Source organism: Anguilla anguilla, chromosome 10 (genome assembly GCF_013347855.1).
Source record: "Anguilla anguilla isolate fAngAng1 chromosome 10, fAngAng1.pri, whole genome shotgun sequence".
Taxonomy (NCBI): Eukaryota; Metazoa; Chordata; class Actinopteri; order Anguilliformes; family Anguillidae; genus Anguilla; species Anguilla anguilla.
Genome location: NC_049210.1, coordinates 2,340,465 through 2,357,780, shown reverse-complemented (window position 1 = coordinate 2,357,780; position 17,316 = coordinate 2,340,465). Strand labels below are relative to the sequence as shown.

The following is a 17,316-nucleotide window of genomic DNA, read 5'->3' as shown; positions in this document are numbered from 1 at the left end:
ACTGTCGGTCGTGAGTAATGGTGGTTTGTTTTTTCCTGACGGTGGTTGTCTCTGATCCTGAGTGTCCGTCTGGATGTTTAGCTGTGTGTAGGGCCATTTGTGGGGGTGTGTATTCGCTGTAAACCAGCCGTTAAGCATGCGTCCGCGTCGGCGTGTTCGTGTCTGTCGTCCCGTGCCGGCAGTGACTGGTTCCTCTTTGTCCACAGGAGTCCTCGGACAGCAGCAACACCACCATCGAGGACGAGGATGTGAGAGGTGAGTTGCACTGTCCGTTAGTGAACACAAACTGAGCACCCCAACACTGGGCAGAATGGCCTGCAGACATGGCAACCTGACACACGCACACACATGCACACACATACGCACGCACACATGCACATACACACACACATGCACACACACAATCACACACAGTTACATTCACACACCTGAGCTTTTCATCTTATGCAGATACTGCAGGTAATGCTTATGCAGACTCTAAAAACTGGGGTTCTATGAATAGCATATGTTATGTGTAAGATGACAAACATGCGATTAGAATGTTCTTAACTGAACATCCCAATGGTGATGTCACAATCTCTGCTGGTTCTAGAACACTGGCTTAGAATTTTGGAAAAGAAACATTCCAAGAACCCTCCTCTTCAAAGGGTTAAGAGTCCCTGAGCAGGGCTCCTGATCCAGTCTGTCCCTTTCCTGGTTTATGAGAGCCAGGGGGAACTTTGGGGCTCGTTCCCGCTGGAGACGGACTCTGGAGCACAGGAAGGGCACCTTGGGCGTATTTTTAGCAATGAGAGGAGAGTGAGATCGCCGGAGTCTTAAAAGCATATTAATAACAACATAGTGCGAGAGGTGGGAAGTGGGAAGATCATGAGGCAAGTGAATCAAAAGAAAAAAGAGCAGGTGAGAGAAATGTGTCATTTGAGTGTGTGTGTGTGTGCGTGTGTGCGTGTGTACGTGTGTGTGTGCGTGCGTGTGTGTGTACGTGTGTGTGCGTGCGTGCGTGAGTGTGGTGCATGCGTACACACGCGTATGTGTGTCAGTTTATTGCCCTGAGTGAATGATCGTTTCCTTAATGCATCCATTGGCTATGAAAGACAGATCCCACAATGCCCTGGGGTTCCCTGATCGTCTGTGAGATGTCGTTCTGGGCAGATGAGTCTTTGCTCTGACTTTGGCTGGCACATCCTGCAGTACTTAAAGTGCTTCCTGTGTCATCGTTAGCCATGGCGTTCTTGGGCCTAAATGTGCTTTAAGGATGTTGTACTTCAGATGTTTGCGAGACTTTAACTGTAAATATCTTCCTGGACTTTAGTATCTGCTATGACCATTACAGTAAAAAAACACTAGTGCCGTATTTCAATGGTGCAGTTGCATAAAATGTGTTAAGTGTGTTTTCTAAGCCTGCAAACTAGCGATTACAGTCTTGCACGCTAGTGTAGGTGTGTCGAAATAGCTGTCGGTTTGGACATCTGTGATTTGAAATGCGACGAACCCAGAAGCGAAACCAGAGCCGCTCCCTCGCCCCATGATGCTCCTTTAATCGGTATTTTTAATATGCGCATGTACTTTTTTTTTTTTTTTTTTCCCACCGGCCATAAAATTGATACAGGATACGGCGGATAACGTTTCGCGCCGATTTCACGACGCTACTGTAAATAATAGCAACGTTAGCCCGAGCGCGAGGGCACCAGCGGAAGTTCCAGGGAAGATATTTATACTGAGGAGATATTTTTTTTGCGGTGCATTAACGGGGTGGTTTAGTGCTGGAGGAGAAGGTAACATGAGTTCAGGGGGTGAGATTGGCAGACTCTCACAGCCACACCTCTAATGTGGCCACACCCACCCCCCCTCCCCCCACCCTGCCCCCCTCCCCCCCACCCTGCCCTGGCCTCTTCTGACCCCGCCCTCCTCATATCCCCTCTTTTTTTTTTGTCCTTCGTTTCATCCTGTTCTTCCTTCTCATCTCTCTCCGTTCTCTGTCCTTTGTGTTCCTTTTGGGGGGGGGGTGCGGGGGGTTTTGGGGGGGGGTATACACAGGGAAAAGCCTAGACGGCAGCTCAGTTAAGACCCAGTCCAGCTCCAGCTCTCCACCGGAGGCCGTCCAATCGGCACAGGCCCCGCCCCCGGCCGTCTACTGTAAGTGGGCGTGTCTGCACGCGCTCAGTGCCGCCTCGCACGCCCGACTGTCCCCTGGCGCTCGTTCGCTGGCGTGAGCATGAGCCTCTCAGCTGAGTGTGCACTGAAAGGATGCCGCTGCTTGTTCTGTGGGTGTGCTCACTCGTGTGGAAACACTCGCACTAAATCCCGTATGAAAGCTGCTTGACTCACCCTGAAACGGCAGAATTCAGCTGCTCAGCGTTGCTTTTTAAAGAGAAAAGAAAAAAAAGTTCTAGATTTAAAAAAAAAAAAAAAATCTGATTAGTGGTTCCCTTCAGAGAAAATTGAACAGCTCGATGCTTAAAATATGAAATCATTTTTTTTTGTTAGATTGGGTATTGTGTATTAAAGATATGCGTTTAAGAGAAGCCGCCTGCTTCGTGCCTCCTCACGCGATCGAGGACGTCCTGCTGAAGCTGGCTTACAGCGAGGCTTCATCATCATGTGGCGTTTCTCAAGAGCGAGGAGCCGATCATCGTCGTATCGCTGACGGGAAATAGCCTGAACTGCGCCGCTCTTGAATAGTCCCGCGGTCTGCTCGCCCCTCTCCACATTAAATACACCGCCTACCGTACCCCCTGCTCAGACGGCACAGTCCCAGTCCGCTCTCATCCCCCCGGTGTGCTAGCTGGCTCGCTGCTGCCCCCCGGTGGCGGTGAGTGGAATGGCGCCCTGCTGCCGCAGCGCTGTCCTGCCGATCCCGCGATGGTCGCCTTGCTCAGCTCTCGCGCGGATCGCAGCGCAGGCGTTCCGCTCCTGCTCCAGTCGGTCTCCTTTTAAAGAAAGTCAAAATGTTTGTTTTTTTTAAATATTTTTTTAATTTATTCTGCCGTTAATCTGTTGAGCCTGCCCTGTGCTGGAGCGAGACGCAGCAGACGCAGTGAGACTGTAATCCCACAGGGCGCTGCTGCAGAAACGCAGGGCGCTGCTGCAGAAACGCAGGGCACTGCTGCAAAAACGCAGGGCACTGCTGAAAAAACGCAGGGCACTGCTGCAGAAACGCAGGGCGCTGCTGCAGAAACGCAGGGCGCTGCTGTAGAAACGCAGGGCGCTGCTGCAGAAACGCAGGGCGCTGCTGCAGAAACGCAGGGCACTGCTGCAGAAACGCAGGGCACAGGCGATTCCCCAGCTGCTTTATGTGAGGCCCAAGACTGTGAGGAGCTGGAGCGAAATGCGTTATTAAATGGAATGTAAATGTCCCCTCGACTGAAGTGTGACTCGCTCAGCGAATCCGCCCCCGTCTGGTTTGTTCTGGCACCGCTCGCTGTCTGTCCGGCTGACTAACGGCTGCATGAGCTTCCGGAGAGTTCCGCGTGGGCTCGCTCTCCGTCTCCGTCCTCCAGTCCCCGCGCTTCCGCCCCGCTTCCTCCTGCTTTTCTGCATCTCCATCCACCGCACACCTGTGTCCTGATCTGCCCTGTGTCCCACCCCCCTGCCCCCCCCCCCCCCCCCCCCCCAGCCTCCAAGCTGACAGACCTCCTGGGCTGCGTGCGCAAGGGCCCGAGTCCTGCCTCTGACGGCGAGGGGGGGGTCAGCACCCCCCCGGCAGCTGTGCCCGCCCCCTCCCCCCCCCAGACCCCTGTCATTCCCATGCAGAGTAAGTCAGGTGCACAACTGCACTTCACCATCAGCTGTTCCTCCCCTGCGTTGTGTGTCCTTACTTCATTCCTTATTGTTTTATCACTCGTTTTTCCATCTTCATCTCTCTGTTTTCCTTTTCTTCTTTTTCTCCTCCACGCGCCTCTCCTGTCCGTCTATCCTTCAGTGTCCCGCCTGACAGACATTGTGAGCAGCGTGCGCAAGGGGCCCGCCCCCCAGCCCGACGCTGAGGCCACGCCCACCCGGCCCGCCGCCCCCCTGTCCCAGTCATCCCCCCCACCTCCCCAGGCCTCCCCCAGCCCCTCTCTGAGCCTGCAGAGTGAGTACTGAGTACTGACTACAGATAGCCGTCACAGCTGGGATCTGGCTCCGCCCACACTGCATCCTCCCAGCTCATGCTCCGCCCACAATGTATCCTCCCAGCTCAGGCCCCACCCACACTCCATTCCTGCCAGCAGCCTCTGCTCCCTACCTCACGATTCAGTTCCTCAAACCGTTGACCGCACCTGGGTTTGACCTCTGTGATAGGCTCTTCAGTCTAATGGAACACTGGCCTCATTGTGACCTCACGGCCTGTCATAAAAGCTCTGAAAGGCTGCAGCTCTTTGATGTGAGGGAGGAGGAAGCCCTTGTGCAGGGCAGGGCTGCAGGCTGCTGGTGAGAGCCAGGTCAGTGTAGGCGGAGGACACCACCAATCACAGGGAAGTTGAGCAGTTCAGTGAACCAGACGGAACCTTGGATCGGGGGCTCTTTTGATGTCAGGTGACGCATCAGCGCGTTGTCACTGACGACCATAGAGGAAGATGAAGTGTGGCCTGCACACTGGCAGCTGTGCAGGGCTGTAGGGTAGAGGTGGGGTATGTAGAGGGAACAGAGGGTTTAGGCACACAGATGCACTGCGTTGAGAGACCCTAAATTGATGCAGGCTTTAATCAGTGGAGGGAGGTGAGTGGAGGGGCAGCATTAGAGGAGATGGATAGGCAACTGTTGGGATGATTTTGGGTGACTTTCCTGTGCAGTTTGTGTGTGTGTGTGTGTGTGTGAGAGACTCTCCTGTGCAGTGTGTGTGTGTGTGTGAGACTCTCCTATGCAGTGTGTGTGTGTGTGTGTGAGACTCTCCTGTGCAGTGTGTGTATGTGTGTGTGTGTGTGTGAGAGAGAGACTCTCCTGTGCAGTGTGTGTGTGTGTGTGTGTGTGTGAGACTCTCCTGTGCAGTGTGTATGTGTGTGTGTGTGTGTGTGTGTGTGAGACTCTCCTGTGCAGTGTGTGTGTGTGTGAGACTCTCCTGTGCAGTGTGTGTGTGTGTGTGTGTGTGAGACTCTCCTGTGCAGTGTGTGTGTGTGTGTGTGTGTGTGAGACTCTCCTGTGCAGTGTGTGTGTATGTGTGTGTGTGTCCCGCATTCGGAACACGAAGCTCCGTGTTCCGGCATGTTCTGAGTTTATCTGACTCACGGGCGAAATGCATGTAGCAGAGACACCGCGTGTCAGTGCCATCTTTTCAAATTTGGGCTTGCTTTCGAGTGTCTGAATCACTGGCGTCTGACTGCCATTAGAATACGGGCACTTGGATTAATCACAAAGAGTGATTCATTCAGTCGCGCTATTAATGGTTTGGAACAAAACCTGGAAACGTTTTCAACGCATATGTGCTGTAGGAACCTAAAACATGTTTCATCCAGTATGTTTAATGTATTGCCATTGTATTAAAAAAAAATATTCAAATGGAACCCTTCATCTCATGATGTCACAGTGCTTTAAAGTGGGGGGCGGGGCTTGCCTCAGTGCCTGTGTGTAGGTTTTCCCTGGGTGCAGCACGGCAGTGTGTGTGTGCGTGCGTGCGTGCGTGCGTGTGAGTGTGTGTGTGTGTGTGAGATGCCCATCTCTGTGGTGTACTGGCCTCTGGATCAGTGATCGTGTCCTTGGTTCCCCTGCAGCACGCAAACAGGAGATCATCAAAATCACAGAGCAGCTGATAGAGGCCATCAACAATGGAGACTTTGAAGCCTACGCGTGAGTCACTGATCACAGGGTCCGTGGGTCAGGGGTCAGGGGTCAGGGGTCAGGGGTCGGGGGGGCGGAGGGGTGGTTTGTGAAACCTCTCTCTCTCCGCAAGACTTGACCATATTACATAGATTATTTTTATCATTACCTTATTTCTTGACTATTTGATTATATTCTCCTGAAAAATCCTGTTTCCCACTTTTTGTAATCATATATAATTTATCACTATTATTATGTAATGTCAAGACTTTGTCTGGTGACTTTGTGATGTCATTGGTGATGTCACACACACACACACACACTCTCTCTTTGTGATGCGTTGTGTTTTCGCGGCACGTGCAGTAAGTTTGCGGTCTCTCTGCAGGAAGATCTGTGACCCCGGGCTGACCTCCTTCGAGCCAGAGGCCTTGGGCAACCTGGTGGAGGGGATGGACTTCCACAAGTTCTACTTTGAGAACCGTAAGACCAGCCAATCTCCGGGGTGCTAGTTCACAGCTGAGATCAGACCTGGATCACATGGTTAATTGAAACTCTATAACTGTTTTAGACGCCATTTTAACAGAACCATCTACTCTTTCGGCTGTGTTCAGAGCAGATTTCTTCTTTCAGCGATCGTGTATTTTGGTTCATAACTTGTTTCATTGAAAACTCTCAGGGATCTGCAGGGGTGTTTGAAAGGTTTTCTTTTAAACCAGCATTCAGATGTGAAGTATTTTAAATATGTTTTTGATCCTGGTCTGGTTGATGTGTGGGTGGGGGAGTGGCGCATTTGAGTATTTACGACGATTTTCCATGCACATCCCCCCTCCCCCAGTGCTGTCCAAGAACAACAAGCCCATCCACACCACCATCCTGAACCCGCACGTGCACCTGATCGGGGAGGACGCCGCCTGCATCGCCTACATCCGCCTCACGCAGTTCGTGGACGGCCAGGGCCGGCCGCGCAGCAGCCAATCAGAGGAGACCCGCGTCTGGCACCGCCGCGACGCCAAGTGGCAGAACGTCCACTTCCACTGCTCGGGCGCCCCCGCCGCGCCGCTCCAGTGAGGGTACGGAGCGCGGGGGCCACAGGGGCCACACATCAGCGCGGGGGCCACAGGGGCCACAGATCAGCGCAGGGGCCACAGGGGCCACACATCAGCGCAGGGGCCAGAGGGGCCACACATCAGCGCAGGGGCCAGAGGGGCCACACATCAGCGCAGGGGCCACAGGGGCCACACATCAGCGCAGGGGCCACAGGGGCCACACATCAGCGCAGGGGCCACAGGGGCCACACATCAGCACAGGGTACAGGGGCCCACAGGGGCCACACACCAGTATAGGCCACAGGGGCCACAGATCAAGGCAGGGGCCACAGGGGCCACACATCAGCACAGGGGCCACAGGGGCCACACATCACCGCAGGGTACAGGGGCCCATAGTGGCCACACACCAGTATAGGCCACAGGGGTCACACATCAGCACAGGGGCCACATTATTCTGCATCACACTACATATGGTACAGGGCTCTTTGGCCAGGGGCCACATTGTAGCACACACAGACCTGCCAATAGCATTTTCATTATACCCCATAACTGAGTGAATGCGTGTGAGTGTATGCGCATGTGAGCGATTGTGTGTGTTGACATGTTGCCAAGGTGTGTTTGTCGTGGTTGACGTGTTGCCAGGGTGTGTTTGTGGTGGTTGATATGTTGCTAGGGTGTGTTTGTGGTGGTTGACGTGTTGCCAGGGTGTGTTTGTGGTGGTTGACGTGTTGCCAGGGTGTGTTTGTGGTGGTTGACGTGTTGCCAGGGTGTGTTTGTGGTGGTTGATATGTTGCTGGGGTGTGTTTGTGGCGGTTGACATGTTGCTGGTGTGTGTGTGTTCCAGGGGACACCGCCGGGGACACTTTGGACAAGCGTGCCCAGCTGAAGAGAGGGATGGAGGGGAGAAGTCCAGGGTTGGATAGCTTTGAGCCAGCAGCACCCGGCCCTCCTGCACTGGGCACCCTTCCTCACCCGCATGCGCCACCTGCTGGGCTTCCCCCGCTACTGCATCCAACAACCAGTATCAAAAAAAGCACACCATCCCAACATTACCCCACTGTCCCGCCAACTCTAACTACACCCCCCCACCCCAACCACACAGACCCCCCCCCCCCCCCCGCACCCCATCCCTACCCACCCCACAGTAAGACTTTCCATGGCAGTGGTATCAGTGGCTAGCATCCTATCAGGGGAAGAGGGTGTTGAGAGTCCACTGTTACATCGCCCTGGCAACGCTAGCTTCCTCTGCTACTCCTTTCAGGCTGTCCCCACTCAAGTCTCAGCTGGCTTTGTGTCAAAGTGCACAGGCTCTCTGAAATAAGTATGTACAATTTCAAACAAAAGTATTATTATTATTATTCTTACTACTACTATTATTATTATTATTATTGTTACTATTGTTATCATTATTATGTTATTACACTATGGCAATTGTATATGTAATTTGTATAATTCATATTCTTGATGCCAGTGGTTTTTAGAGTTTCAGAAAGATCTTTTTTTCCTCTCTCTCTCTTTCTCTCTGTTTTTGAGACAGCATGACTTTTTCGATATTCACAGTGGCTGTTTTTTATCGTGCTTAAAGTGAAAAAGAAAGAAAGCCTACTTCGGCGTTTTTGTATAAGCTTCCGTCTGTCATCCATAATGCTGAGCATCTTGGTGTTCAGGTGAGAGATGTGGTTTTTTTTGGGAGGGGTGTGTCAGGTCGGATATCGGGGCGAGAGTGTGTGCTGGGGACGGGGGGGGGGGGGGGGCGGACGGGCGGGAGGGGGGGGTTTCACAGGTATGGGCAGCTGGTCTGAGTTTCAGAATTATTACGGTCTTTATCTGGGCTGGAATTCGGATACGTTATCTTTGGTCTTCCAGTCTCCAATCACATCCTGTTTAGGGGGCCCCCAGTGCATTGTGGGAGGAGTGTGAGTTGAAGCAGAAAGGAGGTTGTTCTTTTCAAGTTATTTGTGATGTTTTTCGGATGTCGTGTCTTTTGAGGACGGACTGTAATTTTCTGTAGTCGTGTACCCGCTGTGGGAACCCTCTGTTTTAATAGCTGTGTCTGTAGTCGTGTACCCGCTGTGGGCACCCTCTGTTTTAATAGCTGTGTCTGTAGGCGTGCGCCTGCAGCAGGAGCTCTCTGTTTTAATAGTCGGTTAAGCCATAACAGGCCCGGCTGGGAGGGCTGGAGTTTTTGGCATCCGTGCCATGCACTGTGCCCGCTGTGCCAGACGCGCCCGCTCCGCACCCCAGCCCGGCCGCAGACTCGGCCTGTAGCACAGCCGCGCGTCGCCGCCTCCGTCGTCCGCGTCTGCAGTCCAGCTGCGCAGCGGCGCCCGGTCCCGGCGGGCCTCGGCCCGGTCCGTTTGTGAGCCGCGTCGCTGCGCGTGGAAGGCGGTCTCCGGCGCGGCGTCCTCCCGCTGCAGAGCGTTCGCGCGGCCTGAGCTCCGGGTCCCGCCCTCGCGTGCCCGACCGCGCCGCGCCCCCCGGCTAGCCTCTCGGCTTCCGCGTGCCGCACGTCGGGCAGGACAGCGGCTCGACCGACCGCTCGGGCCCGGGGGTGAGCGAGCGAGCGGCCCTTTCCCCTGGACGGAGCGGAGGAGAGGAGAGGAGAGGGTGATCACGGCAGGCCGGGGGGGGTCCGATCACCAGACTCCTGCCAGTATTGTTGCAGCGCTGTTGTGGACCGCACGGAGAATAAAAAACGGGCCTGGAAGTGTTCGGCGTGGGAGTTTCCACCACGAGGTCTGAGTCTGTGCCGCTGGCAGTGTTCAAAGGCTTTTTGGAGGGAGGCGCAGGGTCTCGTCTGCCATGGGGGCGGAGCCTCGCGGTCGCCATGGCAGTGTAGCAGGGGGAGACAGTGCAGCTGAGTGAAGGGTACGGCAGGCGTGTCTCTGGGTTTCTCCGTACGTGATTGGTGCTGAGGTGGAGTGGCTTTGGAGGCGGGGCTTATGGAGGGATGGCTTTATTTAAAGAGAACCAGTCCACAGCTGTCAGTCAGGGAGGTGTGATTATTAATCATTTCAGTTTGTTATTTATTATTATTGTTATTATAATTATTATTATTATTGTTTATATTTTATTTCAGGATATGGTTGACTTTTTTGTATATATTTTGTGTAGCGCAAGTGAGATAGGTTCTCACCAGTTTTCTTTCTTCAAGTTGGGTGTTTAATATTTGCTAAAAAGAGATGTTTTGGCATGTCTGATTGCTTTTTTAAAAATTTAAATATATTTTATTTGTTTGCTTTTTAAGTTGTGTGGTAATGAGAGTTGGCTGTTGGCTGTGTCTCTGACAGGCTGGGGGAGGGCGGGCCAGCGGACAGGAAGTGGAGGTTTGCTGGGTAGTGAGACAGCGCTTAGGGGTCACGCTAAAGTTATTTTTAAGGACAGAAGCGTTTGCAGCTGCCTGGTGGAATAACCGCACTCTGAGGCTGAAATCTGCTGAAGGAAATGTGCCTCGTCTAGTCTAATCTGCTTTTCTGTTCAATGTAATATCAGCGTTACGGGCCCACGGGTCATGGTGTGTGTGTTAGACTTTGGGCGGAAGCTAGCCGTGTGACGGGGCGGATTTCGACCAATCTGCAGTGCAGCGGGCTGCTCGTCAGGTCAGGTTTCACCGCCTGCATTCTACGGCCATTTGGCTGTCAGTGGATTTCTGGGATAGAGGAGGTCTTAAAGCCGTGACAGCGAACACTCAGCGGGTCAGTCCTCGAGCTGTGTCTTATTAATGGTAAATACTGTGTTACGTTCGTCCGTGTTCTTATGTAGGAGTGGTGCTCCGCGCTAAAGGTCAAAGGTCAGAGGTGATATTGAGGGGAGGACCCGCCGATGGCGGAATGTTCTCTGTCAGAGCGGTGTGCAAAGGCCGGGAAAGAAATACAAAGCAAGGAAGCCATGTTTTCCGACCCAGAAAAAAAAAACCCAGCGATGACCTGCGCGTGAGTTTCGTTTCCTTTTTTGGTTTGGTTTTTCTTCTCTTTGCGAAAAAAGTTGTGCGAGGAGTTTCTGCCTGGCCCCTCCTCCATGTCTGATGTGGATGTGATTCCTCAGGAAAAGATCAGGTTTGTAGAAAAAATAAAAATAAAAAATTTGGTAGAAGGATTTACTGAGCAAGCAAACGTTACACCTCTCCCCTCCTGAATTTGGGAAAGGGAAAGCAGCTTGTTAACAGTGTTGTTCTCGTTCTCCTCTGTGTGTTTAGCATTTTAAATAATCATTTAAAAAAAAGAAATAAAAAAATAATAGCTTTTAAAAGAAATACAGTATTGCAAAACTACAGTTAACTAGTAATATCATAGATGGCATTTCTTTGCATGACATTCAACGGGACAGTAGGTTTGATGTTTCTCTTTTTTTGTTAGTTTTTTACTGAATGCTGTTAAACTAATCTTTCTCTATCTATTTTCTCAGCTTTGTAAGTGGATAAAAAAGCTATTTTTGTCTCAAGATGATGACAACGATGATGATGATGATGATGGCGATGATGATGGTTTATTGAGGATTGTTTGGCATGCCTTTTGTATGGGGGCTCATTGTTGTCAAAGCAGGGTGGATCACATACACATTTGCCCGTGCGTATGTAAATCACAGGCACTGCAGATTAAACTGTGGGACTGGAGAAGAACACAGCCAAAATCTGACGCATGCAACCAGGCCGATCAATGCCCTGCCTACTCATCCCTTCAATGGGTTAAAATAATGCACTTCTGCACAGTTATTGGGTGCACTTTCTTATGAACCCCACTAGGTGGCACAATCATACATGGAAAAGCACAATTTTCTTTTTTGCTGTTACTCAACATTCAGTTTCTAGTTTTTTCAGAGTAAAGTAGCAGTTCACAATTAAGTACGTGGTTATTTCAGATCTCAAGCAATGCATAAATAATTAATAGAAGCTAAAGTAGTTTAAATTTCATCTTACTTCATACATAGCATGTGTACAGGAACTTCTTTGGAAATAATAGTTGAAAAACATGCACTGTATAAGTGTTTAAATTTACTCATGTTTCTATCATATTCCTGTCTTATATAGGAACTGTCTTATATAGGAATAATAGGAACAAATTATTTTAAGTTGCATACAGTATGAGGTATGTACTATTGAGTAAAACATAACAGAAATGTACATATATATATAAAGTAATCCAACCAACGTACTGTACATCTCCTGTTTTAGAAAAGGCCACTTAGATTTGAGGTTACCTGGTGTAGTTAGTTTTTATTATGACAAATTAAAAAGTAGGGCTTGATGATCAGAAGAGAACTTGCTTCCTTATCCTGATGGTTGAAAGTGCTGGATTTGGATTTCCTGACTTTGTGGAGGGAAAATTCAAACAGTCTTCCCTTTTTAAAAAATTTGTGTGGGAGGCAGGGTTTGTACTGTTTGGGAAGTCTAGGTTTTTGCATTATAACTGTTGTAGAAATGTAGATTTTTTTAAAAACATAACGTTATAGTGCAGCGCGTACGGGCACAGTAGAAAGACTGTGTGACCTTTTCTCCTCAAGAGTGTTAAACCTCCTGTAGGTGAGCTCCTTCGTGATTGGTTGGTTAAAGAGGTCACGCAGACTCCTTCGTGATTGGTCGGTTAAAGAGGTCACACAGAGGTCACGGCCTTGTGAATTGCTCGACGCCCGTCCCCCTCTGTGACTCCCCTTCTGCTCTGACAACACTGAGCTAACGTGGTTTTCCTTCTTCCTCATCCCTTTCTTCCCCCTTGTTAAAACAGAAAAAAAAAAGAAATCTTACACTATATGATTTACCTGAAGTTGAGCCTTCATTTTATTTTCGGTTTTCTCTTGTTTTTTTTTTTTTGTTAGTTGGAGTTTCTATTTAAGGTATTATTATCCGATATTTATCTGATTCTTCGGGTTATTGCTCTGTTCTCCACCGTGCTCTCTCTCTGTGTTCTATAACTTAATAAGGAAATGTGTTACGATGTTACCAATAAAATGAGAACTTAAATATAAACAACGCTCTCTTCTTATTTTCCTCTCAAACTTTTACTGGTGCAGAGTTCATTCATGGTTCCAGGCAATACGATCAGCTGATCAGTCATTTCTTTCTTTCCCCCCCCCCCCCGGGTCACAAAGCACAGTATGTTCTCCACAGGGAAATGAGAAACTACTTTTCGTTGCGAGGGGTGGGGGAGTGGTTTGAAAATTGTTCTAGGAACCCTCCCTGTGAATGGCAGTCAAAAGACAGACTCGGCAAGTGAAGAACAATGGAAGCCACACGAACACAAGAGAAATAAAATCAAGTTTTCTAAATTAAAATACCTGTCAGTACTCTGCAAAAATCCCAGCACTGTAGTGTAGGCGGCTGCATGGTTTGGCCATTCGTGCTACAGGAGGGGGTTTCCTATTGGCTCTCCTGCACGTTGAGATAATCGCATTGTGACATCACACTGTTGTGTCACATCCTTTGCAGGCCCTGGGGACAGCTGCTACACACACTGATAAGCACTGACTTGTGGAAGCTAATGCAGCAGAACTGGCCGATAGGTGATCCTGATATGGCGGCAGTGGATAACAGCTCTTAACGTTATCTGTCTCTATCGCTCTATCTCGGTGACTTTGAACAGTTCAGAAGAGTAACCCATCTTCATCAATTATTCACACTCATCGTATATATTATGGTTGGTGAGGTTTTACTGGAGTTACGATAACACTATGCTTATACATAAGTGGAGACGAGAAACGTGTCTTCACACTTGTATATTTACACAACCACAAACATATTAAGTATTTATTAGTTCGACTATTCAGTGCGGCTTGTTGCTTGTCTGATTTTGTTGTTCACTTACTGTAATTGTGGCATTATAGTTCTAGTCGTGTTTCTCTAGTCTGTGTGTGCGTGCGTGCGTGCGTGCGTGCGTGCGTGCGTGCGTGCGTGCGTGCGTGCGCGTGCGCGCGTGTGTGCCTGAGTAGTCGAACATGTACCAGCTCTCTGACTGGCCGGCTGGGAGGTAGCTGGGTTCTGGGCCTGAGGAAGACCGCAAAAACAGCCTGGATCACACACACGCAATGCGCACCTGACCCCTGCGCCCGGCGATGTCCCGCAGCGGGACATACCTGACGAGTGGTTCCTGCGGGACGGCAGCTGTGAAATGGCCGAAGGGGTTAAGAATGGGCCCGGCTGGGCCTGGTTGAGCCGCCGCCCGTCCTCCAACCGCTCTGGGTACCGAGACGGGTGGCGTGCTCCTCTTCGCACACGGCCGGGGTCCGGAGGGGCACGGTCACCAGGCACACAGGCATGGAGGCCACGCTCGGTCAGGTCCTCTCCTTCACTGCCCTGGCTTCCTCCTCCAGCACAGCGTAGCGTACGAGGCTGAAGCTGTCGCTGTAGCTTCCTTCTGTCTTGATTTGGGGAACAGATGCCTTATTAGACCCTACAGCACTGCAGCTGCCCTACTCTCTCCTGACAGGCTGCTATACGAGCAGCACTGCACTGTATCAGACACTATAACGCTGCAGCTGCCCTACTCTCTCCAAGCTGTACTACACTGAGGGATACAGTCAGAGGTCACAGGACACAGCAGTGGTGTATTTATGACTTCATGAAACCTGTCAGAGTGATACAAGGCAAAGTGACGAAGAGCCTCAGTCTGGATTTCCACGAGCTTCAGCGGTACACAGTAAAATGTCCAGCGTTAATTCTGGACCAGATGTCCTGTGTTAAGAGTTCAATTAACACTGGACATATTACTGTGTACACCCATGCAGTGGAGCCTGACTGTTACGTAGAGAGCGGAAGTAAACACTGTGGTGACAGTGGGCATCAGGTGGCTGCGGTTGAGAGGACGTTCTAACGGGCAGCTGCCGGCTTTATGTGACGCAACCCAGTGACGGAAATGAATCCACTCAAACCGTGGGGAAAATAAACACTGGCTGCTGGTTATCGATCACAGCACACATTTGAGGAGATTACAGCACAGTTTGTACACAGACAAATGAAGGACTGGTGCCTGAAAGACAGACATACATACAGACAGATGTACATACATTTCGATACAAGAGTAAATACACACCCGATGCCCTAGGGCCTATAGTACGGAAGGAGTACATTCATATTTATTAATTTTGAAAATTTTCAGGGAAATTATTCAGACGCTTTTATAGTTGAAGTCTACCTATTGACCTAAATTAATTTTGGTTTTGGACTTTTATTTTGGACAAGACAAGGCAGTTCGCAGCTGCTAAAGTTGGCCTACGGTCAAACTAAACATTCTTGGCAGGCTAAGAATGGCTATTTGAAACGTTAATTTCCGTTGTAAACGGTCATTGTTGTGATTTTACTTTGAAAGAAGTTAGAAAGCTTGCTTAGTTTGGGCAATTCATTTCCAACAACGCGAAGCTGAATTTTTCAAGAAATGCACTATCAATGTATCTATGAAAACTTGCATTTCTTGAAAACTTTTATCTGTGAGTATTTTTGATGGATTCATTTTGTCCCCGTTTATTTTACCGTGGAAAACTTGCCTCTGTAACCTGCAGCAGGCGAAGATATGTTGTCTACCTGAAATGATCAATCACAAGATATGAGTAAGCCATACGTTGGGACGAAGTTTGCCGTACAAGTTGTTGCGGAGCATTGACGTCTGGGCGTCATGACGCAGTAGGCCGCAGCTTTGACTTGCTTCTCGTTGTCATTTCCAGTCAGGAGACAGAGGAGAGTCGGTAGGAATCGCGGCTGTAGTCGGAGCCGCCGTTAGCCATATTTATTTTGTGGAAATCATTTGCATACTTTCACCTCCCAGACGTCTGGAAAGAGACTTAAAGTAAGTGAATTCGTGTTTCGATTTTGGGTTATCAGCTATTTCAGTAATGTATTTTAGCTAGATCAAGTGGAACTGTAGCGAGCTACTCACGATGTAACGACGTAACCTAGGTAGCACGCTGTCCTCCCTAACTTTGGGAGCCAGCTGTCGAACCAGCTACATTAGATAATTTGCCTGCAAGTTTGTAAACCAATGTTAACTTCGATTTACAGTGAGACAGCTGACTAGCGAGCTAGTAATGTCTACTTGACTAGCTAGCTAGCGTTATACCCCCATTGCATAGCATGTAGCTAGCTAGCTAGCCAGCTAGTTGGTAACGTCGCCTATGTTAATTAAGGTATGTATTACACGTTGCCGTCTTTAGGGAAACCTGGCTAGTGTAGACGTGATCACCTAGCGCGATAAACGGTTAACTTTGCTCATTTGAACGTAGGTAGGTTAGCAAGAAAATATTTTTGTGAACTCGGATGTGCAGGGAAAGGACATAATGATTGGCATGTCGATGATCCATTAGCAAGCGTACCCGGTTGCATGTAAGGCGGGGCCATTTTATTTGGCCAATGAGGTCTGTACTGTATGAAGGTACACGGGCGGTTTAGGGCTTGGCTGGCGAGCTTGAAGGAGAATGGAGAATGTAGTGACGACACAAGGTCAAAACACACTTGTACTGTGGAAAATACCCTTCACGTTTAACTGTTTCTTACTCGGTCCACTTGGTCTGTACCACAATCTAGGAGGTGTAATTACTACATTTAATTCTTTGACAGTTTTACTTTCACTTTAAGGCGCTACCCGGTTAGCTAGCGGAGCTAGCTGGCAACATACCGACCCGCGCTTACTCTAGTTCAGCTAGCGGGAGACAATGCATGTGGCTACTTCAGATTTGAAATCAGTTCTTTTCCTGAACTGATTCAGGGGCAATCTTAGTATATTCTTCGCAAACACGGGGGGAGCGAGAACTTCATCTTTACAAGTAACGCGCAAGCAAGTTCAGGTGTGTCGCACGCTTCTCAACAATCGGAGGAAAGATGCTTTCGATCATGGCTTTTTAAGTATCCTATTTTATGTGAACCACTCTACGTTAACAGTCACTAATTTACATCACCCACGAATGCACGACAAACCTACATGCGCTTGCCAAGTAAGCCAAGGCTTACTGCAGAATTTGACCTGAGTGTCTGTGGGTCAAGCAGGTGCATGTGGTCAGAGTTAGCTACTTTAGGCTTTGGTGATATTCACTTCGTTGATGTGGACCTTAAAAACAATGCTACAATTTAAACCAGAGTCGAGGTTATTAAATACTTGTCTTTTCCATTGTTTAAAATGCAGTGCGTTTATAGGTTTATGAGGTAAAGGGAAAAAAATGCATGCAAACGTATGGACCCCTGTCTGTCAGCACTGCAGTTTCTCAGTGGTCTAGCTATTTAAAATTCTAACTCAGTGTCACACAAGAGAAAAGTTAATTCTAGCAGGCCGTATCACATGCGCACACAAAGGCATTCTGGTAAGCACGCTCGTATTGATGGGGGGGGGGGATAGTTTAGCAATAAGACACTGTTGGCAGGATTGTGGATGCTTTTCTGCAGTGTCCTGTCTTTGCCCCGTCCCCTTAATTTGGGGATGTTATGAGGCTGGGGAGCAGGTCTCCTAGCAGGGAGAAAACAGTTCTCCATTCGTGCAGTGCTGCTGCTCAGTTCTGCTTCCTCTCTCGGTGGAACAAAATGGTGATTTTTTTTAAGCATTAAAGAACAATTTAAAGATGC

General features: G+C 49.5%; 2 protein-coding genes across 20 annotated transcripts in view; both read left to right on the top strand.

The window, feature by feature from the left end:
• LOC118206365 (calcium/calmodulin-dependent protein kinase type II subunit beta-like) overlaps positions 1 to 7,894 on the top strand; it is a 55,887-nt gene extending 47,993 nt beyond the window's left edge. For 13 of the 16 annotated variants that reach the window (XM_035378993.1, XM_035378989.1, XM_035378999.1 and 10 more), the window contains 5 exons: positions 207 to 255; positions 5,691 to 5,766; positions 6,122 to 6,216; positions 6,572 to 6,806; positions 7,627 to 7,894. In XM_035378993.1, the coding sequence (XP_035234884.1) occupies positions 207 to 255; positions 5,691 to 5,766; positions 6,122 to 6,216; positions 6,572 to 6,804 (453 nt within the window). In that variant the 3' untranslated portion in view covers positions 6,805 to 6,806; positions 7,627 to 7,894. Of the gene's footprint in view, positions 1 to 206; positions 256 to 2,037; positions 2,137 to 3,616; positions 3,755 to 3,922; positions 4,076 to 5,690; positions 5,767 to 6,121; positions 6,217 to 6,571; positions 6,807 to 7,626 lie in introns of all 16 variants that reach the window. The other 3 variants (XM_035378984.1, XM_035378983.1, XM_035378982.1) reach the window with 1 other exon arrangement.
• Positions 7,895 to 15,390: 7,496 nt separating this feature from the next.
• The window catches only part of LOC118206188 (2-oxoglutarate dehydrogenase, mitochondrial), a 32,338-nt gene continuing 30,412 nt past the window's right edge, over positions 15,391 to 17,316 (top strand). For 2 of the 4 annotated variants that reach the window (XM_035378488.1, XM_035378491.1), the window contains exon 1: positions 15,392 to 15,553. The gene's annotated coding sequence lies outside the window, so the exon portion shown is untranslated. Of the gene's footprint in view, positions 15,554 to 17,316 lie in introns of all 4 variants that reach the window. The other 2 variants (XM_035378495.1, XM_035378490.1) reach the window with 2 other exon arrangements.